At 44.0% G+C, this 27,523-nt stretch overlaps 1 protein-coding gene across 1 annotated transcript in view; it reads right to left on the bottom strand.

Annotated features, from left to right (window-relative positions):
• The window catches only part of cpne2 (copine II), a 313,754-nt gene that overhangs the window by 282,043 nt on the left and 4,188 nt on the right, over window positions 1-27,523 (bottom strand). The window contains exon 2 of the mRNA XM_061722711.1: window positions 10,827-11,018. Coding sequence (XP_061578695.1) covers window positions 10,827-11,003 — 177 coding nt within the window. The 5' untranslated portion in view covers window positions 11,004-11,018. The remainder of the gene's footprint in view (window positions 1-10,826; window positions 11,019-27,523) is intronic.

The raw sequence follows: 27,523 nt of genomic DNA, 5'->3' as shown, positions 1-27,523 counted from the left end.
CAGGTTCTTGTTGCCCCTAGCAACCAGAGCTCAGCTGTTGACTGATTAGACTGACCCAGAACTGGTCACATGACTCACTCAGTACAGAATTCATAGTATAACCTGGAAAATGGAGAAATCTGAACCCTGACCTTTTAACCTTAGATGAACACACACACACACACACACACACGATAGGTGTTATTATGGGATGTCAGGTGTTTTTGGAGGATGTTAGTGTTATTATGGGATGTCAGGTGTTTTTATAGGATGTTAGTGTTATTATGGGATGACAGGTGTTTTTATAGGATGTTAGTGTTATTATGGGATGTCAGGTGTTTTTATAGGATGTTAGTGTTATTATGGGATGGCAGGTGTTTTTATAGGATGTTAGTGTTATTATGGGATGGCAGGTGTTTTTATAGGATGTTAGTGTTATTATGGGATGTTAGTGTTATTATGGGATGGTAGGTGTTTATTATGGGATGGTAGTGTTATTGGTGTTAGCGGTCCCGTTAGCGGTTCTGTTAGCGGTCCTGTTAGCAATCCCGTTAGCGGTCCCGTTAGCGGTCCAGTTAGCGATCCCGTTAGCGGTCCAGTTAGCGACCCCGTTAGCGGTCCCGTTAGCAATCCCGTTAGCGGTCCCGTTAGCGGTTGTTAGCGATCCCGTTAGCGATCCCGTTAGCGGCTTGGTTAGCGATCCCGTTAGCGGCTCGGTTAGCGGTCCCGTTAGCGGTTCAGTTAGCGATTCCGTTAGCGATCCCGTTAGCGGTCCCGTTAGCGGTCCCGTTAGCGGTCCAGTTAGCGATCCCGTTAGCGGTCCAGTTAGCGACCCCGTTAGCGGTCCCGTTAGCGGTTCCGCTAGCGGTTGTTAGCGATCCCGTTAGCGGTCCTGTTAGCGGTTCAGTTAGCGATTCCGTTAGCGGTCCAGTTAGCGACCCCGTTAGCGGTCCCGTTAGCGGTTCCGCTAGCGGTTGTTAGCGATCCCGTTAGCGGTCCCGTTAGCGGTTCTGTTAGCGGTTCTGTTAGCGGTCCTGTTAGCGGTTCCGTTAGCGGTTGTTAGCAGTCCCGTTAGCGATCCCATTAGCGGCTCGGTTAGCAATCCCGTTAGCGGCTCGGTTAGCGGTCCCGTTAGCGGTTCAGTTAGCGATTCCGTTAGCGATCCCGTTAGCGGTACCGTTAGCAGTCCAGTTAGCGATCCCGTTAGCGGTCCAGTTAGCGACCCCGTTAGCGGTCCCGTTAGCAATCCCATTAGCGGTCCCGTTAGCGGTTCCGCTAGCGGTTGTTAGCGATCCCGTTAGCGGTTCTGTTAGCGGTTCTGTTAGCGGTCCCGTTAGCGGTTCTGTTAGCGGTTGTTAGCGGTCCCGTTAGCGATCCCATTAGCGGCTCGGTTAGCGGTCCCGTTAGCGATCCCGTTAGCGATCCCGTTAGCGGTCCCGTTAGCGGTCCCGTTAGCGGTCCCGTTAGCGGTTCCGTTAGCGGTCCCGTTAGCGGTTCCGTTAGCGGTTGTTAGCGGCTCGGTTAGCGATCCCGTTAGCGGCTCGGTTAGCGGTCCCGTTAGCGGTCCCGTTAGCGATCCCGTTAGCGATCCCGTTAGCGGTTCAGTTAGCGGTTCTATATTTTCTGTAATAACTTTTGAATGGTTTGACATAGAGAGTCATGGGTGGTGTCATTGGAATCTGTATCGAGTCCTTGACCTTCATGGGTGCAAATAAGCCCCGCGATCATCCGGCAGTAGTCCGTGGCACTTCAAAATTTCCCGGGAATTTTGTCTAGTTATTATTATTCTTATTATTCCGCACTTTTTTTCGTCCATTAATACGGCCCGAACCGCAACGTGCACCCATGCATGGCATACATCGTTGGATGCGTCTCCATCGTGATTCGATGGGCATTACTTTTCTCAGTAATAGGGGTTACCATGGCAACGCTAGTTGCTAAAAAGCAAAAAAAAAGGCGAAAATTCCCGCGCTTATTGCTCGGCCGAACTTTATCGTAGAGACATCGTTCAAACTTTGAAACACTCGGCCCGATAGTCTTTAAAGGACCATACAACTTCATCATTCTAGTTATTACGGTTTTTGCGATATTTAACCTTCAATTTAAAAAAAAAATCACTTTTATTTTGGACGCTTGTTGCTAGGCAACGGTTTATCGTACAGACATCATTACAACATTGACCAACCCGGGACGCTTTGTACTGCAACATATTTTAGTCTCGTCATGCTTGCTATTACGGTTTTTGAGATATTCCACATTGTTCATTTTGATGCTAACGGAACTTCGGATGCTTGTTGCGCGGCAACGCGGTATCGCAGAGACTTGGTTCCAACGTTAAAAGACTCAGGTTGATGTGGACTACAACATACTGAGGTCTCATTACGCTGTCGTTTACAGCTTTTGAGATATTAAAGCCAAATTGTCCCATTCTATCCTATGGGGCTTGTTACCATGGCAACAAAAACCAATGCATTTGTATGGGGGACCATGTGAATAAACAATCTGTTAATGCTGCCCGAACCGGAATGTGCACCCATGCATGGCATATATCGTTGGATGCGTCTCCATCGTGCCTCGATGGGCATTACTTTTCTCAGTCAAAAGTGTTACCGTGGCAACGCTAGATGCCATAAAGCAAAAAAAAAGGCAAAAATTCAGACGCTTATTGCTCGGTCGAACTTTATCGTAGAGACATCGTTCAAACTTTCAAACACTCGGCCCGATTGGCACTAACGGGCCGTACAAGCTCATTATGCCAATTATTAAAATTTTTGCGATATTGACCTTTCATTTTTTTTTTAAATTTCCATTTGACTTTGGACGCTTGTTGCTAGGCGACAGATTATCGTAGAGACATCGTACAAATGTTCCCCGACTCGGCACGCTGTGGCCGTCAACATATTCAAATTTCATGAAGCTGGGATTTAAGGAAATTTTATGTCAAAATCCATGCCAAATGGCCCCATTCATTCGGATGGGATTTTTTTACCACGGTGAAACAAAAACCTATCCATTAATGTAGCCTGAACCGCAACGTGCACCCATGCATGGCATACATCGTTAGATGCGTCTCCATGTTGCCTCGATGGGCATTACTTTTTTCAGTCAAAAGTGTCACCGTGGGGGGCGCTAGACGCCAAAAAGCGCACACCTTTAATAACTATTGGGAGCACAGGAATGAATGCAATACAACTGTAAACACCTCAAACTGACATAGAACCACCCCGAACACAACCACTACAGCCCTAAACCAAAGCAGCTGGAGGGGTCGAATGGGCCGTAGGGCATGCCCATGTCAAAATTTCGTGAAATTTTCTAGTTATTATTATTCTTATTCCGCACTTTTTTTCGTCCGTTAATGCGGCCCGAACCGGAACGTGCACCCATGCATGGCATACATCGTTGGATGCGTCTCCATCATGCCTCGATGGGCATTACTTTTCTCCGTAATAGGGGTTACCGTGGCAACGCTAGTTGCCAAAAAGCAAAAAAAAAGGCGAAAATTCCCGCGCTTATTGCTCGGCCGAACTTTATCGTAGAGACATCGTTCACACTTTCAAACACTCGGTCTGATTGTCCCTAACCGACCGTACAACCTTATTATGCCAAGTATTACAGTTTTTGTGATATTGACCTTTCATTTTTTTTTTTTTTTCCATTTGACTTTGGACTCTTGTTGCTAGGCAAAAGGTTATCGTAGAGACATCGTACAAATGTTTCCCGACTCGGCACGCTGTGGACTTTAACATACTCAAATTTCATGAAGCTGGGATTTAAAAAATTTTTATGTCAAAATCCAGGCCAAATGGCCCCATTCATTCGGATGGAGTTTTTTACCATGGTGAAAAAAAAACCTATCCGTTAACATAGCCTGAACCGGAACATGCACCCATACATGGCATACATCGTTGGATGCGTCTCCATCGTTCCTCGATGGGCATTACTTTTCTCAGTAAAAAGTGTTACCGTGGCAACGCTAAATGCCAAAAAGCAAGAAAAAAGGCGAAAATTGGGACGCTTATTGCTCGGCCGAACTTTATCGTAGAGATATTGTTGAAACTTTCAAACACTCGGCCCGATTGTCACTAACGGACCCTACAACTTCATTATGCTAATTATTACAGTTTTTGCGATATTGGCCTTTAATTTTTTTTTTCATTTCTGTTTGAATTTGGACGCTTGTTGCTAGGCAACAGGTTATTGTAGAGACATCGTACAAATGTCCCCTGACTCGGCACGCTGTGGACTTCAACATACTCAAATTTCATGAAGCTGGGATTTAAGGAAATTTTATGTCAAAATCCAGGCCAAATGGCCCCATTCATTCGGATGGGGTTTTGTACCATGGTGAAAAAAAAAACCTATCCGTTAACGTAGCCTGAACCGGAACGTGCACCCATGCACGGCATACATCGTTACATGCGTCTCCATCTTGCCTCGATGGGCATTACTATTCTCAGTCAAAAGCGTTACCGTGGCAACGCTAGATGCCAAAAAGCGCGCCCCATTAATAACTATTGGGAGCACAGGAATGAATGAAATACAAGCGTAAAAACACCTCAAACTGACATAGAACCACCCTAAACACAACCACTACAGCCCCAAACCAAAGCAGCAAGAGGGGACGAATGGGCGGTAGGGCATGCCCATATCAAAATTTCCAGAAATTTTCTAGTTATTATTATTATTCTTATTCCGCACTTTTTTTCGTCCGTTAATGCGGCCCGAACCGCAACGTGCACCCATGCATGCCATACATCGTTGGATGCGTCTCCATCTTGCCTCGATGGGCATTACTTTTCTCCGTAATAGGGGTTACCGTGGCAACGCTAGTTGCCAAAAAGCAAAAAAAAAGGCGAAAATTCCCACGCTTATTGCTCGGCCGAACTTTATCGTAGAGACATCGTTCAAACTTTCAAACACTCGGCCCGATAGTCACTAAAGGACCATAAAACTTCATCATGCTAGTTATTACGGTTTTTGCGATATTTAACTTTCAATTTAAAAAAAAAATCACTTTTTTTTTGGACGCTTGTTGCTAGGCAACGGTTTATCGTACAGACATCATTACAACATTGACAAACCCGGGACGCTTTGTACTGCAACATATTTTAGTCTCGTCATGCTTGCTATTATGGTTTTTGAGATATTCCACATTGTTCATTTTGATGCTAACGGAACTTCGGATGCTTGTTGCGCGGCAACGCGGTTTCGTAGAGACTTGGTTCCAACGTTAAAAGACTCAGCTTGATGTGGACTACAACATACTGAGGTCTCATTACGCTGTCGTTTACAGCTTTTGAGATATTGAAGCCAAATTTTCCCATTCTATCCTATGGGGCTTGTTACCATGGCAACAAAAACCAATGCATTTGTATGGGGGACCATGTGAATAAACAATCTGTTAATGCTGCCCGAACCGGAACGTGCACCCATGCATGGCATATATCGTTGGATGCGTCTCCATCGTGCCTTAATGTGCATTACTTTTTTCAGTCAAAAGTGTTACCGTGGCAACGCTAGATGCCAAAAAGCAAAAAAAAAGGCGAAAATTCACACGCTTATTGCTCGGCCGGACTTTATCGTAGAGACATCGTTCAAACTTTCAAACACTCGGCCTGATTGGCACATACGGACCCTACAACCTCATTATGCCAATTTTTAAAGTTTTTGCGATATTGACCTTTCTTTTTTTTTTTAATTTCCGTTTGACTTTGGACGCTTGTTGCTAGGTAACAGGTTATCGTAGAGACATCGTACAAATGTTTCCCGACTCGGCACGCTGTGGACTTCAACATACTCAAATTTCATGAAGCTGGGATTTAAGGAAATTTTATGTCAAAATCCAGGCCAAAAGGCCCCATTCATTCGGATGGGATTTTGTACCATGGTGAAAAAAAAAACCTATCCGTTAACGTAGCTTGAACCGGAACATGCACCCATGCATGGCGTACATCGTTAGATGCGTCTCCATCTTGCCTCGATGGGCATTACTATTCTCAGTCAAAAGCGTTACCGTGGCAACGCTAGATGCCAAAAAGCGCGCCCCATTAATAACTATTGGGAGCACAGGAATGAATGAAATACAAGCGTAAAAACACCTCAAACTGACATAGAACCCCCCCGAACACAAACACTACAGCCCCAAACCAAAGCAGCGAGAGGGGACGAATGGGCGGTAGGGCATGCCCATATCAAAATTTCCAGAAATTTTCTAGTTATTATTATTTTTCTGACAAAAGGAAGGCCTTTTTGCCCCCCTAAACGTGCCCAAAAAGTCACCAAATTTTGCATGCAAGTCAGGCCTGGCGAAAAATTTGATATTTAATGGTTTGCATTAATGGGCGTGGCAAAATAGCTCAACAGCGCCCCCTAGAAAACTTTGTGCCTCAAGCCCCACAATGCGATTTGTCGTACATGCACGAAAATCGGTACACACCTGTATCATGGCGCAACTTAAAGAAAAGTCTCTGGGCGTCATGTCGAGAAACCGAACAGGAAGTCGGCCATTTTGAATTAATCGTGTCATTTTGACGAAATTTATGCCATTCCTTCGGCAGTTAATACGGCCCGAACCGTAACGTGCACCCAGGTGTGTTATACATCAAAATGTGCGTCTCCATCCTCTGACACCACGCATTACTTTTCTCTTTCAAAAGCGTTACCGTGGCGACGCTAGACGCCAAAAAGCGCGCCCACCCTTCATCTGATTGGTTCAAACAGAAAAATCTTTGAGCCTCAAGCCCCATAATATGGTTTGATGTACATGAACGAAAATCGGTACACACCTGTATCATGTTGCAACTTAAAGAAAAGTCTCTTGGCGCCATGGCCGAATCCGAACAGGAAGTCGGCCATTTTGAACAATCTGAATTAATCGCGTAATTTTGGAGCAATATATGCCATTCCTTCGAGAATGAATACGGCCCGAACCGTATCGTGAACCCAGATGTGTTATACATCAAAATGTGCGTCTCCATCCTGCGACAACGCGCATTACTTTTCTCTTTCAAAAGTGTTACAGTGGCGACGCTAGACGCCAACAAGCGCGCCCCCCCTTCATCTGATTGGTCCATATTTGATAGTTCCCCAAAAGGCACCAAATTTGGCACGCAAGCCAGGCCTGGCGATAAATGTGATATTTCATGGTTTGCATTAATGGGCGTGGCAAAATGGCTCAACAGCGCCCCCCTGGAAAATTTTGTGCCTCAAGCCCCACAATACGGTTTGACGTACATGCACGAAAATCGCTACACACCTCTATCATGGCACAACTTAAAGAAAAGTCTCTTGGAGCCATGGCCGAAACCGGACAGGAAGTCGGCCATTTTGAATTAATTGTGTAATTTTGGCGCAATTTATGCCATTCCTTCGGCAATTAATACGGACCGAACCGTAATGTGCACCCAGGTGTGTTATACATCAATATGTGCGTCTCCATCCTGCGACTACGCGCATTACTTTTCTCTTTCAAAAGTGTTACCGTGGCGACGCTAGACGCCAAAAGGCCCGCCCCCCCTTCATGTGATTGGTCCATATTTGATAGTCACCAAATTTTGCTCGCAAGCCAGGCTTGGCGATACATTTGATATTTCATGGTTTGCATTAATGAGCGTGGCCTAACGGCTCAACAGCGCCCCCTAGAATACTATTCTCTGCCATAACTTTTGAATGGTTTGACATAGAGAGTTGTGAGTGGTGTCATGGGACTCGATATTGAGTCCTTGACCAAAATTGGTGAAAATTAGCTCCGCCCCTTCTTTTGATTGGTTGTCCATATTTCCTGCTATAAATTTTGAATGTTTTGACATAGAGAGTCGTGGGTGATGTCATCTGAATCAGTATTGAGTCCTTGAGCTTTATTGGCCTGAATTAGCCCCGCCTCTTCTTCTGATTGGTTGTCCCGATTTTCTACTATAACTTTTGAATGGTTTGACACAGAGAGTCGTGGGTGGTGTCATTGGACGCTGTATTGAGTCCTTGACCTTCTTTGGCCTGAATTAGCCCCGCCCCTTCTTCTGATTGGTTGTCCCGATTTTCTACTATAACTTTTGAATGGTTTGACACAGAGAGTCGTGGGTGGTGTCATCAGATTCTGTATGGAGTCCTTGCCCTTTATTGGCCTGAATTAGCCCCGCCCCTTCTTCTGATTGGTTGTCCCTTTTTTCTGCTATAACTTTTGAATGGTTTGACATATGAAGTCGTGGGTGGTGTCATTTCTGATATATTTATGGGGGGCGGTGGCCGTGAGTGCGAGGGCCCGTTCATCGCTGCTTGCAGCTTTAATTTTTTTTTGGTTTTGTGCACTTAAGGGTTTAACATGATTGCATATTTTTACACTATCAGTAAAATACTACATCAGATCTTTTTTCTGGAATCATTGATTTTCATGTAAACAAATCTGCAGCTCTTGTTGCCATTGGAATAAAGCTCAGATATAACAACACTGGTTCGGTCAGCAGAGGCCAGATGTTCAAGACATTGTGCGTTTGGAGCTGGTTCACAACCTATAGGACACTTAACACAAACTGCAAGCAAAATCCTCCATTTGCTTCTCTTGTGGTAAGAGCCCTGACGGGAAACCTTTCTCTTAAGTTAAATTAAGTTAATTCATCACTTATTGTGTGGAAATCTATTTTTATCCATTTAAACCTTTTTTTGAATTGAAAAGAAATCCCTTTTTTGGAAAATATAGGCGTCACGTCATTGACCCTATTACAATTCAAAAGCACCTATAAATACAAAATGATTAATACATATAAAACAAAGGTATAATACACATAGGCATGTATGTATGTATGTATGTATGTATGTATGTATGTATGTATGTATGTATGTATGTATGTATGTATGTATGTATGTATGTATGTATGTATGTATGTATGTATGTATGTATGTATGTATGTATGTATGTATGTATGTATGTATGTATGTATATGTGTAGGTATGTGTATGTATAAACAATCCAAATCCGACTGCACTCACTGTAAGTACAAAACTTTTAATGCATAGTTAAATCACTGCACAGCAGCAGAGAATCGGACGCGTTTCAGCTTACAGCCATCCTCAGTTCGCTGAGGACGGCTGTAAGCTGACGTGTCCGTTTATTGGACTGGCACCCGGTGACACACTTTTGGTCTTTTTGAGTGAGCAGGCCAAGTCTGCCGATTACTTATGTGTATGTATATACATGTGCTTATATATATACTGTATGGAATGATATTTAGTAATGACAGGTGGAATATGTTGTATGTTTGTGTACAGTTATTTTGTTTATACTCGGGCAACTTGTCATATGGATTTATTTATGTATTTTGTTTAATTCACTAAATCCTAAATGCACTAGTTTATAAAAGCCATCCATCCATTTTCCACCGCTTATCCGGATCCAGGTCGCGGGGGCAGCAGTCTCGACAGAGATGCCCAGACTTCCTTCACCCCAGACACTTTCTCCAGCTCTTCCTCCAGCTCTTCCGAGGGGAGTCTGAGACGTTCCCAGGGCCAGCCGAGAGACATAGTCTCTCCAGCGTGTCCTGGGTCTTCCCCGGGGTCTCCCTCCTCCATCCCTTTTTTAATTCTCTCCTCAGTCACCAGGTTTATGAACATCTGCCCCTCAGAGTTGGATCACCAAACAGACGTTTGCGCTTTATAATAAAATCGCCGCGAGCCGCCAGTCGCCCTCGTGCTGACTCCCGCTTCCTGATTCAAACGTCTGCCGGCCCCCCGACCAATCAGAGGCGTGGAGGGTGGTGACGGCCCCGCCCCCCGACCAATCAGTGGCGCGGAGGGTGGTGATGTCAGAAATAGTCCCTGCTCAGCCTGGATAGAACCTCGCCAGAATGGTTACAGAAAAAGTATCGGCTTGGAGCGGCTCTACCCGTCTCAGCCCCTAGTGCAAAAGCGCAAGACGGGGCCGTGGCGGGTAGAACCGAGCTGAGGCGGGACTAGTGCGAAAGGGCCATAATAGAGGGCCCCGGACCCCATAATCACCGAGCACCCCCCACAGAATGGCACGAGGGACATGGTCGAATGCCTTCTCCAGATCCACAAAACACATGTAGACCGGTTGGGCAAATTCCCATGAACCCTTGAGCACCCTGCGGAGGGTGTAGAGCTGGTCCAGTGTTCCACGACCGGGACGAAAACCGCATTGTTCCTCCTGAATCCGAGGTTCGACTATCGGCCGTATTCTCCTCTCCAGTACCCTGGAGTAGACTTTCCCGGGGAGGCTGAGAAGTGTGATCCCCCTGTAGTTGGAACACACTCCCCGGTCCCCCTTTTTAAAAAGAGGGTTCAAGGAGAGGTTTTTTCTTTCCCCCTTCCTTCTTTTCTTGTGAAAAGGGTAGGCATCATAAGCTTAGGCTTCAGTCTGCACCTTTTGGTCATTGGTATTTAGTTAAAATTGTATGTATATATATATATATATATATATATATATATATATATATATATATATATATATATATATATATATATATATATATATACATATATATATGCCAAAAAAATATATATATTTTTTGTATTAAACTGATGATTTACACCTGTACTTTGGGTTATTTGTGTTGTGGAAATTGAAAGGACCGATAAACTAAACTAAAGTTCTATACTTCCTTAAATAACTATTTCATTTCTTTCATCCCTTTTATCTTTCTCTCCCCACATTCCTGCAGCTGAAACAAAGCATAGAGAAGCATCAGCCTTCAGTGTGTACGAGGTTAATGAACCCTCTGCTCAGTCAGCACCACCTTCCTCCTGTTTTACTGAAGCAAAGTATACCTCCTTTTCACATCTTTCCCCATCATCTGTCTCATGATCCATCAGGCCAGCCCTCACCCTTCCCATACCTCCACCCAGTTTCCATCCACTTCATGGAAGAGCACGCAGAATGGGTCCGACTTGGAGGCTACATCTCGGTCCAGAAGGTTGGTCGCAGTGACGGACAGCTCCACCCGGGTGATGCAGTGCTGAGGTCCGACACCGCGGGCCTGACCGTCAGGGGTCGAGCCCAGTGTGTAGGCCATGATCTGAGGTCACAACTGATGGAAAGAAAATGGTTGGTCACCTTTTTTGCATATGTTTTTCATACATGACTGTAAATGTTTGTTTACTAAAATTAGATAGGATGAAGAGACTATGGCAATCAAAGGGCTGCTGCTGGGGGACTGAAAACCAATTATTTCATTAGTCCATTTAGGCAAGGCAAGTGTATTTGTATAGCATAATTCAACACAAGGTAATTGAAAGTGCTTTACATCAACATTAAAAGCGGCAAGACACAATTAAACAGTAAATAACAAATAAAATGATAAGAAAAGAGGTAAAATAAAAAGCACAAGTTGTTAAAAAGTAAGGGCAGTAGAGTACAGCAGGTACACATCTCATTCTTACAATGGCAAGAATTACGTTTCTATACAGTCAAAACGTACAAAGACCGGGTCAAATACAGTATTACAAAAGTAATCTGTAACAATTCGTACAGTGAATTAAGCCAATTTGACAATTCTATGCCACAATGCCTGTTTCCAGGTCTTATTTCACACAACAGACGAGAAATACATTTCTATAGGGTCAAAACGTACAAAGACCGGGTCAAACATGTGCAGAAACCCACATTTATAAAGACATAACGCCAAGTGTTCAACCCTGACAGCAATAGCTTACAAACAAAAAGAAAAGACTATCCCAATCCTGCTCTGTGGATTGCATCAACACTTAAGTCAGAGATGAAAAAAAAGTAAAAGCAATCATTCGAGAAGCTTTTTAGAGACTGTTCTATCAAAGCTTCGGGATTCAGCGCAATGACAAGCCTTTATGATGTTCTACAAGTGTAAACCAGGCATGTCAGGGTGTTAGAAGTGTTAGAAGATATGTTTTCTCTGAAGATACAAGTTTTCATGTGGTGCTTGAACATAGACAGTGTTTATAACCTTTGAAGGCATTTGCTTCATTCCACTATTATGGAACAAATGAAAATGGCCGGGTTTCCCAGATCCAACCTCTCTTAAGGATTTAAGAGAGGTTCAAAGAAGGTTTGAACTAAGAGAGAACCCTAAGATATGGGTGTTTCCCAGATGACTTCTTAACACCGTTCTTTAGTTTCGCTCTTTCAGCAGCTCTTTGGAGCAGCTGTCCGGTTCTGAAACCAAATCAATCGATGCCAGGCAAATCGATCACCGATCACTATCAGCGCATTTTCACACGCAGCACTGCTACCTAACGCACTAATTCCCTGCTGCCTGTGCGTTATAATGAAAAATTAAGATGATAAATATAATTCAATGACCCTTTTTCATCCAAACGGTGCGTTACTCCGTTATTTCTGGCTACAGTGAGGCTTTTTTTCCCCACACGCAGAAACCGGGAGGAAACGTGGTGGGCGTGTGTGTGCGTTCAAAAACATGAGCCAAGAGAAGGCGAGTTTCGCAAATCACAACGTGGAATTACAGCAATCCCTGGTTTTTCGCAGGGGTTATGTTCCAAAAAGAACCCGTGATAAGTGAAATTCTTTTTACAATTATAGAGGGCTTCAGATTGCAGAGATCATCCCCGCCACGCACGTATTCCTGCTCTTCTGATGCTGCTGCATCCCGCAGGTGGGTTTTTTCAAGAGAAGAAAATAGTTATGGGTCGTTGTCTTCGCTCTTTTTTCTTCTGGGAAAAAAGATTCTTTAATATAAACCGACACCATTGATTATATTTGAGACTGTAATGAACGATTCATCAAAGGATCCCGTTGATCAGCTGCTGCTTCCCTGTCATCACATAGATGCGCTCGGGCGCGGCGCAGGAGGATCGGTGTCCCGGCTGCCTGGACAGCGCGGTCCGACAGCACGTCCAGGGGACTGAAGTGCTGACGCACGAATGCGTTCATAAAAACAGTTCTGCTTCGCGCACGGTGACGCGGTTGATTTGCAGCGAGAACATGCTGTATAGCAGCCAAATCATCAAATAAATGATATTCATGATGATCGTTTTATTTGTGCGTAATGCATAAAGCATATACAGGAACACACTTGTTATTCCTTATTTTTCTTTTTTTCCCCCCCTTTGCTGTCACCAATAAATGCTAAACAATATAAATCTAAAGTATAAAATAGATCAAAACTTGTGCGGGGTGCATTGTTTTAATATCTCATTGCTTGGTGTGATATTGATTTGCCTGACGCGGCTGGATCTGTGAGTCTTTGTTCACTAAGATGGTTGTAAAGACTGGGTCAGCAGCATCTTTCATTTCCTTCTTAATGAAAGAGATACTTAAGCTAAGAGCGACTCTGGGAAACGCGATTTTCTTTCACAGGCTCCTTAAGAAGGTTTGAAAGAAGTCTTTCGCTGTTAAGAACTACTTAACTGATCTGGGAAACCCGGCCAATATGTTGACAGATGTTTCCTTGTGTGTGGAAGTGGCACCGGATGAGGTTCCTGAGTGGAACCCAGTGGTTCAGAGGGGAACACGAGCCTGCACATGTGCAGACCCAGGACTCACTCTTTGAGCGCTTTTTTCCACTCGTACAGTACCTACTCAGCTCGACTCGCCTCGGTTTGGTTCTTTCCCACTAGGGGTCTAACGTGCCGAGCTGATACTTTTTCTGTATCTATTCTGCCGAGGTTCTAAGCTGCTGAGTCGGCTTTATCTGACGTCATCACACTACAGGCCACCGATTGGTCGGGGGGTTGGGAGTCAGACGTCTGAGTCAGGATGTGACATCAGCGAAAGAGCGACTCTGACGGCTTCTTGTTCATTTTATTTGACCAGAAATGGCAGCACAGACGTCTGTTCTGGTCCAACTCTGAGGTGCAGATGTTCATAAACCTGGGGGCTGAGGAGAGAATTAAAAAGGAATCTAGACGGGCGATAAGGAACGACCAGATCTACCAGGAACTCTGTTACTTCATAGCTGCTCCCAGATGACTTTTCAGCAGCGCAGAGACAAACTAAGAAAAAATTAAAAAGCGTTGCCGCTTGAAGCTTCTCTCACTCTCATTTTCTAACTTGATATCGAACACAAGCCACAGACCCAGCAGCACATCTATCATCTCCTCCAGGTTCTACATCTTTAGTGTTGTTGTCTTCTCCGTTTAGATCACACAATCAAATATGTCACAGCAGCTTCACTCCAACCCTCTTACATCTGCTCCAGGTGCTGAATTGTTATGGAAAAGAAACCAGGCCCAGTTGAGTCGAGCCGAGTAGGTACTAGTGTAAAAGCGCCAATTGAAGCAGCATTTGTGGCTCCTTTCAAGCAGAAATAGAAATGTCAGTGCAGGGCGCGAGTTGTACACGGTGCTGGTTTTGGTTGAGAAAACAACAGACCCATCACAAGCATTATGGACCATCTGTGGGGTTTCACAGTGCATGCTGGGAAACCTGCTACAAAATCACCAACATAGAGGAAGTGAGAAAGGAGTTGGGTGCAATACTAAGCGTGTTAAAAGCGATTTTCTCTTGTGTCATGCAGTCTGGACACATGACAGAGAAACACACAACTTGGTTGGAGAAAGTAACTAAGATAACAACCACACTTGTGAATTTCAGTTATTACAGTGAAAACAATTATTTTCACCTGCTGCATTTCATTTTTAAGAAACCTTTGTGAATGAGGAGCTAAAAACTCTAGAGACCTAAAAGATGTCAGAAATGCTGTTTGTGATTGCTCAGATCCACATCGTGATCTGATCTTCTGGGTCACTGTATCCCTTGATTCACCAAGTCTGTCTCACATTATTATTCTGAAAGGATGACACAGAAAACGTGCCTTAACAACAATGCAAACAACAACAATTTAGACAGAACAGAAGTGCTGCTGACTTTGTTGTCCTGGGTATCCACTATTAAGCAGTCCCAGTCTGCATGTAGTAATAGTAATACTGCTACTGCCTCTGCACTGGAGGGAAGCCAATATAGGCGCTTTTACACTAGGACCTACTCAGCCCGACTTGCCATGCCTCGTCTCGACTCGACTGGCCTTGCCCTCGTTTCTTTTCAATATCCAGATCAGAAGTAGGAGGTTGGAGCGAAGTTGCTGTAACGTCTTTTTTTTTTTTTTTTTTTTTTTTTTTTTTTTTTTTTTTTTTTTTTTCCTTGTCTGCACACATATTATTGATTGATACCATGACGGTAGAAACCAAAAGTGTATATATGCGCATTATTACTATATGTAATATATACATATATATACGCACACATATGCGTAGACATACATAAATATACACATACAAACCCAGTGTTTTTTTTTTTTTTTTTTTTTTTTTTTTTTTTTTTTTTGGGGGGGTGGGGGGGGGGGGGGTGACGACATCCACTGCCAATCCAGGAAGCAGGAACACACGGAGACACACGTCAAGCACTGGAAATCTGCAACAAAAAAACCACAAACAAAGCACGAAACCGGCACGGAGCCATCCAAAACACGAACAGCAATCGACCTAAATCTTGAGATCTGATCGCAGTCTGAGCTAAGCTATCGCTACCGCTACCTAAACCCAAAAACTAGAGAGCCAGCATGCAGGTGAACAAGCCAGTGTGTATGTCTATGTGTGTGTGTGTGTATGTATATGATCATGCATGTGTGTGTGTGTGTGTGTGTGTGTGTGTGTGTGTGTGTGTGTGTGTGTGTGTGTGTGTGTGTGTGTGTATGCATGTGACTAAATGACTATATGTGTGTGTGTGTGTGTGTGTGTGTGTGTGTGTGTGTGTGTGTGTGTGTGTGTGTGTGTGTGTGTGTGTGTGTGTGTGTGTGTGTGTGTGTGTGTGTAATAAACCAAACAAAGCTCCACCTGAAGTGTATCTATAGTGGGGGAGGGGGGGGAGCAACCCCGCCACCCGCGAGACCAGAGGCCGACAAGGAAGAGCCCGGAACCCAGGCCACCGGCAACCCCACAGAGGGGAGAAGTAGGAGGGAGGCAACCCACCGCCTGCGAGGCCCCCCCCCCACCCGGCGGCGGCCGAGGGGGCCCGCAGGCGGGGCCCCCACGGCGCGGAAAGAAGCAGCCAGGGATCCCGCGGCGGCGGACCGCGACCCAGGCAATCCCCGGCCACCCGGTCCGGGCCGGACACGCGGCCAGGAGGCCCTCACCCTTCAGGCCAACGACCCCCACCCGGCAGGGGGCCAGCCTGCCCGGAGAGACAGAGCCGCCCCGGCCGCCGACGCGGGCAGGCGCACCCGTCCCCCACGAAAGTGGCCCTCCAAGACCAGAGGGGGCGCCCCGCCGTAGAGGCAGCGGGGGGGACCGGAGACGGGCCCGGAGAGAGGGAACCCCCCAACAAGGCGACACCCGCGCAGGCCCGACAACGGAGGGCCCCAGACCCAGGCATCCCATTCATTCATCCATTCACCTATTCGATACCTATACTAATAATAATATAATATACTATACATAATAATAATAATAATACTAATAATAATACTAATAATAATAATAATAATAACCATCTTTGTATAAAATAATATTGATAAATTATTAAGTTTTTGATGTCCTGCCAATGGAGGCTCAAATCCTCCATGGCAGGACCCTTCCATACCGCATTCCCACCGACACAGACATACAATCACGCACCGTTTCCCCCTCCCCGGGGGGATCCAGCACCGCCAGAAGGCACCCCAGGCTGCACGGCGGGCCCCGCCAGGCCCGGGTAACCCGACCCACCCGTCCCAGGCCCAGGCCGGTGAGGGAACGCGGGTGATGTGGGACCCCCTCCCGCCCCTTGTGTTGAGTGCATGTGATTAATGCCATAAAAACAGGGAGGAGGGAGGGCCAAGTATCGATTGACACAGACCCCCCCCCCCTCCCGAACTACGTGTCCTTGTCAAATGTATTTATTAAGTGTTGAATGTGCAGTGTCTATTTTGCTGTTAAAACCGTGAGGCGGGGAGTGCCAGGCCCCGCGGGACAGTGCCCCCCACGACCCGGACCCCCCGCCTTTCGCCTATGTGCGTATGAATCGTGTAGGGGGGGCAAGAGGGGGAGCGGAGGCCGAAGCCAGGAAGCAGGACCAGCAAAGCCGGCCCTGATAAGACACCCGCGTCCCCCCACCGGCCGTCCAGTAGACGGGGGCCGGCCCCCCGAGCCGGGCAAGGGCCCCACCGTACCTCCAAGGGCGCCCCCGGCGCCGCCGGAGCCCCCAGACGGAGGGGGAAACGGTCCAACATCCTCCCATTCATACTGACAACATAAGACATAGATACCTGGGAATGGTGCCACCCCGCCGCCGCGCCCGCCCGTGCACCCCCCGGTCAGGGGAGGCCCGCTCCCCGGACCCGGCCCCACCCCCCCCCGAGGCCACCCCGGCGGACACCCCAAGGGTCCCGGAGTCCCCACATCCGCAGGGGCACTTGGCCCCCGCCCAGCGACGGAGGACCAAGGAAGCAATGCCCCCCCAGCGCAGACAGCCACCCCCCACCCAGGCAGGGCCGGGCCCTCCGGGTGGGACCCCCACGCCCACGGCCCCGCCCCCCCCGGGAGGCCCGGAGACGCCCCAGCCACAGCCCCCCGCCCGAGCCCTCCCCAGCCACCCCCCCCCCACCGCCATGAGGTAACCCCCCCCACAGGCCCCCAAGGCCCCCACCGGCTAGGGACAGGGCCCCGCGGCCCCCCCCACCGCCCCCCAGGGGCCACCCGAGGCCCGCGCCCCAGACCCCCCAAGCCGACCCCCAACCCCAAGGGCTACGAGATCACCACCCCCCCCGCCCCCACTAGGTAACGAAGCCAATAAACGGGGACCACAGAGAGTGCAATTCAGCCGAATGTTGTTCAGTGGAGGCAGACATTATCTCACTACTAATATGATCTGATAAAAGATTCCTAAAATGGTTGATACATAAACTGGATTTTTGTTTCCAATTTACTAGAATGGTTTTCTTTGCGATACATAAGGCAGTGAGAACCCGGTGTGTCCAATTAGGATCTATTTGAGTGTCTCCCAGGTGACCTAATATACATACCGTGGGGCACACTGGGATTCTGTGGTTGATCCATGTGGATAAATCCTCACAAATCTCCTTCCAGAACCTCTGTACCGGTGTACAGAACCATAAAGCATGCATATAATTATCTGGGGTGTTCTCTGTGCACTGTGAACAGATATTAGAGGTGACAAAGCCCATCTGGAACATCCTTTGTCCAGTATAATGTATTCTATGAAGAACTTTGTACTGTATAAGTTGTAGGTTTGGGTTTTTAGTCATAGTAAACGTATTTAAGCATATTTGTGACCAAGAAAACTGGTCGGTATTAAGAGAGAGATCCGCCTCCCACTTAGAGATCGGGAGAGAGACTGAATCGTCCAGTTTAGACACTAACCTGTAGAGTTTTGATAACAACTTTTAAAGTGCTTAGATTCAATAAATCTATTATCTTAGCGGGAAGTTTTAAATCTAATTGGCTAATTTTGTATGTTTTATTTATTATTGCCTTAAGTTGTTGATACTCTAAAAATGTATTCCTGCTAACTCCGTATTGAACAATAAGTGTATTGAAAGGTACAAACTGTCCTCCTACAATTACGTGCTGTAAGTACCGTATTCCTTGATCTCTCCATTGAACGAAGTTAACCATCTTTTTATCCTTTTTCACGATGTCTGGGTTGTTCCATATGGGTGTACGGTCACATGGAAAAAGTGAAATTTTAGCTATTTTAAGAAATTCCCACCAAGCTGATAAAGTTGTGCTAATATTAATGCTTTTGAAACATTGATGACGTTTGATACTTTGACTAATAAATGGTAACTCTGAGATTTCTAGTTCATTACAAAACACCTGCTCTGAGTCCAGCCATTGACTATCTAAAGGATGATCTTTTGACCATTTTACAATATACTGTAACTTACTGGCTATGAAGTAATACTGAAAATTAGGTAATTCTAAACCTCCATATTCTTTGGATTTTTGCAATGTCTTTAAACTAATACGTGGAGTTTTATTTTTCCACAGAAATTTTGATACATATGAGTCCAACGATTTAAACCAGGAAAGAGGGGGTTTGCATGGTATCATTGAGAAAAAATAATTTACTTTTGGTAAAACCATCATTTTAATGGTGGCTATTCTACCCATGAGCGAAATGGGGAGAGAGCTCCATCTGGAAAGATCATCTTCTATTTTCTTTATAAGCTGAACATGATTTAATTTTATTAACTCTGACAGCCTAGGGGAGATGTTTATGCCTAAATATCTAATGTTCCCTGATTGTAATTGAGTATTGGTTATATTCCTAAAATTGCAGTTAACGCACAGAACAGTGGATTTAGACCAATTAATAGAATAATCAGACAGAGATGAAAATCCCTCTATAAGTGCAATTGTCTGTGATAGTGAAGATCGTGAGTTCTGGAGGAAGAGGAGTACGTCATCCGCATAAAGACTTATTTTGTGCTCTAATATTTTACATTGTATACCTTTAATATTTTGATTTTGTCTAATAGCTGCTGCTAAAGGTTCAATAAATATTGCAAATAATGAGGGAGAGAGAGGGCAACCCTGTCTAGTGCCTCTTTGCAAGGTAAAACTTGTAGAGATTTGATCATTTGTCCTTACACGTGCCTTGGGAGAGCTGTATAATATTTTTATCCAGTCAATGAAAGATTCGCCAAATCCAAATTTATGCAAAGTTGCCAATAGAAACTTCCAATTTACCTTATCAAATGCTTTTTCCGCGTCTAAGGATATAATAGTAGTCTCCTGTTTATTGATACTCGAATAGTCTATAATATTTAATAATCTGCGAATATTAGTAGACGAATGTCTACCTTTAATGAAGCCTGTTTGATCTGCTGTAACGTCTTTGATTGTGTGGTCGTTCCTTATCTCCGTCTAGATCCCTTTTTAACTCTCTCCTCAGCACCAGGTTTATGAACATCTGCACCTCAGAGTTGGATCACCAAACAGACGTCTGCGTTACCATTGCCTGTCGAATAAAATTAACAAGAAGCCGCAAGTCGTTCTTTCACTGATTTTCCGCCTCCTGACTCAGACGTCTGACTCCAACCCCACCGACCAATCGGTGGTCTGTAGTGTGATGATGTCAGATACAGCCGACTCAGCAGCTTAGAACCTCGGCAGAGTAGTTACAGAAAAAGTAACTACTCGGCACGCCTCCACCCGCCTCCACCCCTAGTGGAAAAGCACAAAACCGAGGCGAGGCGAGTCCAATCGGGCTGAGTAGGTACTAGTGGAAAAGTGCCATATGAGAGAAACCTGCAACAAAGGTTGTTTCCAGCTCAGTTGCTGGCCTGTTTTCACTCTGGCTCAGTGAGGGTGGATGGCTGTGTGACATCTGCTTACTGTTGTGTATTGTAGAGCTGAAACACTAATTAAGCTACAGCTGCATTTCCTTTAAAACATGTTAACATGAAAACAGAGTAACATGGACGGAGAAAAAGAGGTTTTGTTGAAGTTGACGTTTCTTCATCAAAGAGGACATATCTGAGACAGGATTCATGCCAAGATCGTGGGGAAAAAAAGGAGGGGATGATGCTTACAGTTGGATATCAACTGCATACCAGTGATAAACAAGGCCAAGTGAGTAAACAACCAGATCTGAGGAAGTTAACATTTACCCCAAAGTGAAAAGGCTTTCAAATTTCCAAGCTTTAGTGCAGCCCTGTGGAGAGCTGATGGGCTGTAGATATTTGTCCTCCAGCTGAGTTAGGTATGATTCCAACTTTTCCAGAGTGAGGGTCATAAAATGTAATGGTTTATCATTTTAAAGCTAGTTAGAGCTGCAGCAAGTCACAAGGGTGTTTGTGAACTGGTGAAGAATAGTGCAAGCTGCCAATTAATGCCACATCCTGCCCTAGAATCATCCTATAAAGCCTTGTTTTATTTATCAAAATGTTGGAAAAGACATACTTCACATTTGAGCGGAGGGAAACAGTAAATAGTCGACAGGCGGACTAATTACCTGCATGACTTTAGAATTAAATAAATGAAGAATGGTACCATGGCTGTGTTGTGCTAGCTTCTACAATAAACGTGCCAAACAATAAAATGAATAGAAACTTTTAACGAAAAAAGTTCATGCAAATTTCAACAATACAATAAATGCAAAACATACTGTATCAATAGTTTAATGAAATCTGCGACCAATGTCAAACAATAAAGTGAACCATTGTCATTAAAAATTGAAAAGCAAAACAAAACAGACAAAACAAAACAGACAAGGCAACATGAGATGATAACATTTAGAACTTGGATCGTTGCAAACACTAATTACTGTTGAAAAGAATAATATGTTTGACTTTTTAGGATTTCTGTAATTCCTAACAATGTTACTCTGTTATAGAAGCCATGCAACAAAATATAACACAAATAACTGATGTGTGATGCTAATCTCCGGCCAGGAACAGCTGAGGAACAGCTGACTTCTGAACAACAGTTCGAACAGAAACGATACTGGTCAATATGGGTCCAAAGAAAAACCCATCAGTGGAGGAAGTCGATGACATAAAGTAACTCGACTTTCTCACAGAAGAAGTTTCTACTGTAAGATTACAGCAGAAAAACATCCTGGCGCTGGTTGAGGAGGTGAAAGCTCTACGTCTGCAAAATGCTGAGAAGGACAAGCGGCTCGCCTACTTAGAGAGTCGGGTCACAGACCTGGAGCAATACACCAGGATGAACGATGTTGTCATCACTGGGCTCCAGATTAAACCCCGGTCCTATGCAAGAGCGGTGACCGTGAACAGCGAGGGGGAACCCGCCGGCGAGCTGGATGTGAGCTCCACGAGCAACAGGTGGCTGCTTTTTTGCAGTCTAAAGGGATTGCTTTGGACTGTAATAATATTGGAGCTTGCCACCCTCTACCAAGGCGAAATAGCAATGATAAACAAGCTGTTATTATGAGATTTGTGAACAGGAAGCACAAGATTGCGTTCCTAAAACAAGGGAGGAAGCTCAAAGGAACGGATGTTTTCATCAATGAGCACCTGAGATCCAGAGCACATAGACTACAAACTGCAAAATCTTCATCGAGCTCAACAGAACACCGGAGGAGGCCAAAGTGCTGATGATGAGAAGCATGGAGGATCTGGAAAAGTATCAGTGATCAAGACGAGCCAGTCAGTAAGATAAAAAGCACCTGAACAGCCGAACACACGACCATGTGAATTCTGAAAGAACTCACTCATCTACATCTGATGACAACAGCAATATAACAGAGTGGATTAGTCAACATGGAAACCAGGATCTGCAAACATTTCAATACACTGATTATAATGCACAGGATATAGAATACGACATTGACCCAGACAATAACTTCTTCAACTCTATCAGTAACAACTGCTGCTATTACACAGAGGAACAGTATGGCCACATCAACAAGGATGGAACATTTTCAATGGTTCACATTAATGCCAGAAGTCTGTATGCAAATTTTGTACACATCAAGGACTACTTAAATCATTTCACACAACCATTCATTGTTTTTTTTTTTTTAACAATATTTTTATTAAATTTCAATATAAATGTACAAAAAAGACAAAGCAATCAGCAAGTATCATATTAATTTTCCAACAAAATGTAAGCAGGTCCTGCCGTGTCCATACAGACAAAAATAAAACAAGACAGAAAACAAGACAAAAAAAATAAAATAATTAAAATTAAATGGAAAAAAAAAAAAAAAAAAAAAAAAACTAAGACTAAGAAAAATAAAATAAAAAATGTCACACTCAATAGTCTAACAGACAAACTTAGATTGTCACACTTGTTCTACAGACATATATATTCTATTGTTGCTTGAGAAAGTCCATTAAAGGTGTCCATATTTTTTCGAATTCTTGTGCTTTACCTCTAATCACATAAGTCAGCTTTTCCATCGTAATACACATTGTCATCTCCCTAATCCAGGACTGTGTAGATGGAACCTCAGTCTCTTTCCAGGAAAAAGCAATCCTCCTTCTGGCCTGCAGGAGGCCAAAGTTGATCAGAGTCCTGCACTTAGAGTTGAAAGATAAATTGTCCGGATATATACCTAATATGCAAAGTTTTGCTGAACAGGGTACCCGGATACCTGTGATTCTGCTCAGAATATGGACAACCGTCTTCCAGAAAGCTACTAACTTGGGGCATTCCCATACACAATGGATCAAAGTACCTTTCTCAGTCATACATTTTACACATGTATCTGGAATGCCAGGGGACCATTTATTGAGTTTTTCAGGGGTCACGTATGTCCTCATTAGCCATTTGTGCTGCAATAGTTTCATACGAGTATTGATGGTTTGTGTTTGAGCTCTTAAACAAGCTGTCATCCACTCAGCTTCTTCTATATCCTCCTTAATGTCCAAACTCCACGCCCTCCTCCTATCATGACTAGATTCCTTGTCATGTGAGACAAGTGCTGTATACATTACAGAAATTTGGTGTTTCTCATGCATATGTTTTAACACGGCACTCTCAAGGCAGGACAGCGGTGGTTCATATGAGGCTTGATGTTGTTTTGATGAGATGAAGTGCTTCAGTTGTAAATATTTAAAAAAATGTTTCCCTGGAATTGAATATTTCAGACAGAGTTCGTTAAATGGTAGTAAAATTCCCTCATCATATAAGTCTCCAATTTTTTGTACCCCTCTGTTAGCCCAGACCTGAAATCCACCGTCTGCTCTGCCAGGAGTGAACTGCGCATTACCCCAAATCGGTGAAAATTGGGAGATGGAGGGTGTATCACCAATATGCCTGTGTGATTTAAACCATATGTCAATAGAATTTCTAAGGAAGGGGTTTGTTGTTATTCTTTTTAGGGTTTTAAAATCTGCTGAATACAAATACATGCTTAATGGCAACTTGGGTATTGACGACTGTTCAATATATACCCAGGCTGGAGGAGATCGTGCGACAAAATAAAACATAATGCTGCGTAGCTGAGCGGCCCAATAGTACCATTGTACGTTGGGCATCTGTAATCCCCCCCTATCGTACGGTAAGTACAGCAACCCCAGTCTGAGTCTTGGTTTTCTGTTATTCCAAATAAACCTACAAAATTCCCTGTTAATTTCTTTAAAAAAAGATTTTGGCAAAAATAATGGAAGTGACTGAAACAAGTACAGGAATTTCGGCAAAATAGCCATTTTAATTAAATTGATCCTCCCAATTAATGAGATTGGCATTGTTGTCCATTTTTCAAGCGAGTCTCTTACCTCTCTCATCAGCGGGTCATAATTTGCTTTGATCACTGTATTAATTTGGGGGGTAATCCTAATTCCCAGGTAGGTAAAGCCCTCACTCGCACTGGAAAAAGGTGTTCTTATGACTGGATTAATTCTTTCATCCTTATTCAAAAAGAGTATGGAAGATTTTGCGTTATTAATACTGTATCCAGAAAACTGACCAAATTTAGTAATTAAGTTTAACAACGTTTGAACACTTTCTGATAAGTCAGACAAGAAAAGGATCACGTCGTCCGCGTACAAAGATATTCTGTGCTCATGGCCTCCAATTGTTATACCTGACAGATTGGCTTCAGCTCTAATGGACATTGCTAAGGGCTCAATGGCAAGAATAAACAATAATGGGGAGAGAGGGCAGCCTTGACGGGTTGACCTCTGTAAAGTTATTGTACTTGATAAATTATTATTTGTCATAACACGTGCTGTAGGTTTGGTGTACAATAATTCTATCCATCTCAGAAAGTTTCCCCCAATTCCATATCTTGATAACACACTAAACAAATAAGGCCACTCGATTCGATCAAATGCCTGTCTGGCATCCAAAGATAGCAGCGCCGTGTCCTTGGCATTATTTTGAGAATGAATTATGTTGAGGACCCTCCTAATGTTATGAAATCCCTGGCGACCCAGTACAAACCCAGCCTGATCGCTGTGTACCAAAGAAGGAATGTATGGGTCTAGCCTTTTAGCAAGAACTTTACACAATATTTTGGTGTCAACTCCCATAAGGCTAATAGGCCTGTATGAGGAGCAGGTAGTCGGTGTTTTCCCGGGTTTTAAGATAAGGATTATTGTAGCGAGTCTTAAAGTTGGTGGAAGGATACCATTGTTAAGTGATTCCTTAAACATATTCAAAAGCGGGATCAATAACTGCTTCTGGAAGGTTTTGTAGAACTCTATTGGCAGGCCGTCTGGCCCTGGAGCTTTGCCCGAGTTGACACCTTTGATAGCCTGCAATATCTCCTCCACTGTTATGTCACTGTCCAGGTCCTCTTTAACCTCCTCTGTAAGCATTTCAAACTGGAGATGATTAAGAAAGGTGTCCCTAAGGACAGGAGAGGGAGAGCATTCCGACCTGTACAGTGATTGATAATATTCCTTAAATGTATTATTAATATCTTGAGGGTCATTCGACATCGCTCCTGTTTGTGTAATTATGCCATTAATGGCTCTTTCGGATCTTATTTTTTTAATTCTCCAAGCTAATAATTTACCAGCCTTTTCTCCCTGAACATAAAAAGCCTGGTTCAGCCACAATAAACTTTTTGCTGCTATATCAGCTGTTAATTTATTGTATTCTGTTCTTAAGATTAATAATTGTTTCTGTTTTTCTGGGTCATCTTTGTTATTTATATCAATTTCCAAGGATCTAATTTGTTTCTCCAATTTATTAATATCCGCTTTTCGTTTCTTATTTTTAGTACTTGTAAAACTAATGATTTCCCCTCTAATATAGGCCTTAAAGGCTTCCCACCTAATGCATGCGTTGGTTTGAGTAGTATTGATCTGAAAGTAGTCATCAATCTTATCTTCTATGTATTTAACAAATTCTGGGTTTTGAAGCCACCTCACTTGCAAGCGCCAACTAGGGGGAGACTGTTGGAGCTTCTCCATGTGTAAAGACATGGAAACGGGGGAGTGATCACTAATAACTATACAATCATACCAACATTTCTTAATTTTGGATACTAACTCTTGCGATACCAAGAAGTAATCAATGCGAGATCTGGACCTATGTATTCCTGAGTAGCAAGAGTATTCTAATTTATCTGGGTTAAGCTGCCTCCAGATTTCTGCCAAGTTTAAATCTACAATATATTGTAAAATTGTTTTCCTAGATTGTTTTTTATGGGGATCATTCTTTGTAGAGCGATCTAACGATGGGTTCAAAGTACAATTGAAATCCCCACCAACAATATTTAGGCCATACAATGAAGACAAAGTTAAAAAAAAATCTTCAAAAAATTTTGGATTGTCCTCATTAGGGCCATATATGCTGACCAAGTTCAGTGCAAGAGACCCGATTTTACCCTGAGCAATTACAAACCTCCCTTGGGGGTCCCGGATAGTATTGATAAGTTGGAAAGGAATTGTTTTGTGGATAAGAATTAGTACCCCCCGAGCGTGACTGTTATATGAGGCATGTATGAACCCGGCCATCTCCGTTGTACTTTTTTAATTTCAGTAACTGTGATATGAATTTCCTGAAGAAAAATGATTTTTGAATGGAAGTTTTTAATTCTGTTCATTACCTGTTTCAGTTTGGTTAACTTATTGAGTCCCCTGACATTCCAGCTCGTGAATCCCAAGTCAGAAAGTGCTAAACTTTCCATGTTGTTTTAAATACGAGATACAAGATCATGTTGAGTGTGACAAAAAATATATACATAAAACGAGTGACAACACTAAGGACTAACTCAAACATATAAGAACACTTAACCCTTGAGGTCCCCCCCCCCCTTCCCTTACTTAAACTGAACATTGTAAGGGCAAATACCAATCCACACTAATGAGGAGTGGCTTAACTGTGAGCACATCTCTCAGACAGCTCAGGTGCGTCCCCCCAACCCTGCATTAAACTGAACATTTAAACATTCATCGTCCTTGTATGAAAGATAAGAAGCAAAAAATTATTAACACTTCTGATTGCGTAGCTTATAGGTCCGTACTAGGTGCATAAAGTAAAGTGTCCACCAGATATGGTAGCTCTGCATACAGAGTAAAATAAAAGATGCAAGACGTATGTTAATAAAACATAGGAAACCCGGTATTAAATTATAGTGCACCTACATTATTGTCCGTATAAATCCTGTCATATTTACTTATACACCTCGGCCACTAGGAGTCTAGGAGGAAAGCCTCAGCTTCTTCTGGCGTGGAAAAAAGAACTATTTTCCCGTTCTGCAGAGCTCTCATCTTGCAAGGATGCAGGCTGAATCCCCGGAAAGTTCCAGCATCAATAAACTTTTTCCTCACTGTATTGAATGGGCTCCGTGCTTTCATGGTACCTGCTGACAGATCTTGGGCAAAGAAGATCTTGTGGCCGTCATGGCTGAGCGAGCGTTGTTTAGATGAGTTGAACACAGCCTCGCGGTCCTGAAACCTCAAGAACCGGATGATAACAGCTCTGCTCTGGTCCGGTCTGGGTCTTCCCAATGTGCGGTGCGCCCTCTCTAAAGTGAACTCTTTGGCTGCGTCCAGCCCCAGCCAGACCGGCAACATATGCTGGACATAACTCACCATGGGCTGAGATCCTTCAGTGCCCTCGGGGAGCCCCACCAACCTTAAGTTCTTTCTCCGACCACGGTTTTCAAGGTCCTCGGTCTTAGACTCCAAGTATGCGATGCGTTTAGTGGCGTCAATAAGCTCCGATTTCACAGTCGTCA

The sequence above is a fragment of the Cololabis saira genome, chromosome 5 (genome assembly GCF_033807715.1).
Source record: "Cololabis saira isolate AMF1-May2022 chromosome 5, fColSai1.1, whole genome shotgun sequence".
NCBI classification, from domain to species: domain Eukaryota; kingdom Metazoa; phylum Chordata; class Actinopteri; order Beloniformes; family Belonidae; genus Cololabis; species Cololabis saira.
This window is presented reverse-complemented; position numbering and strand designations above follow the sequence as displayed.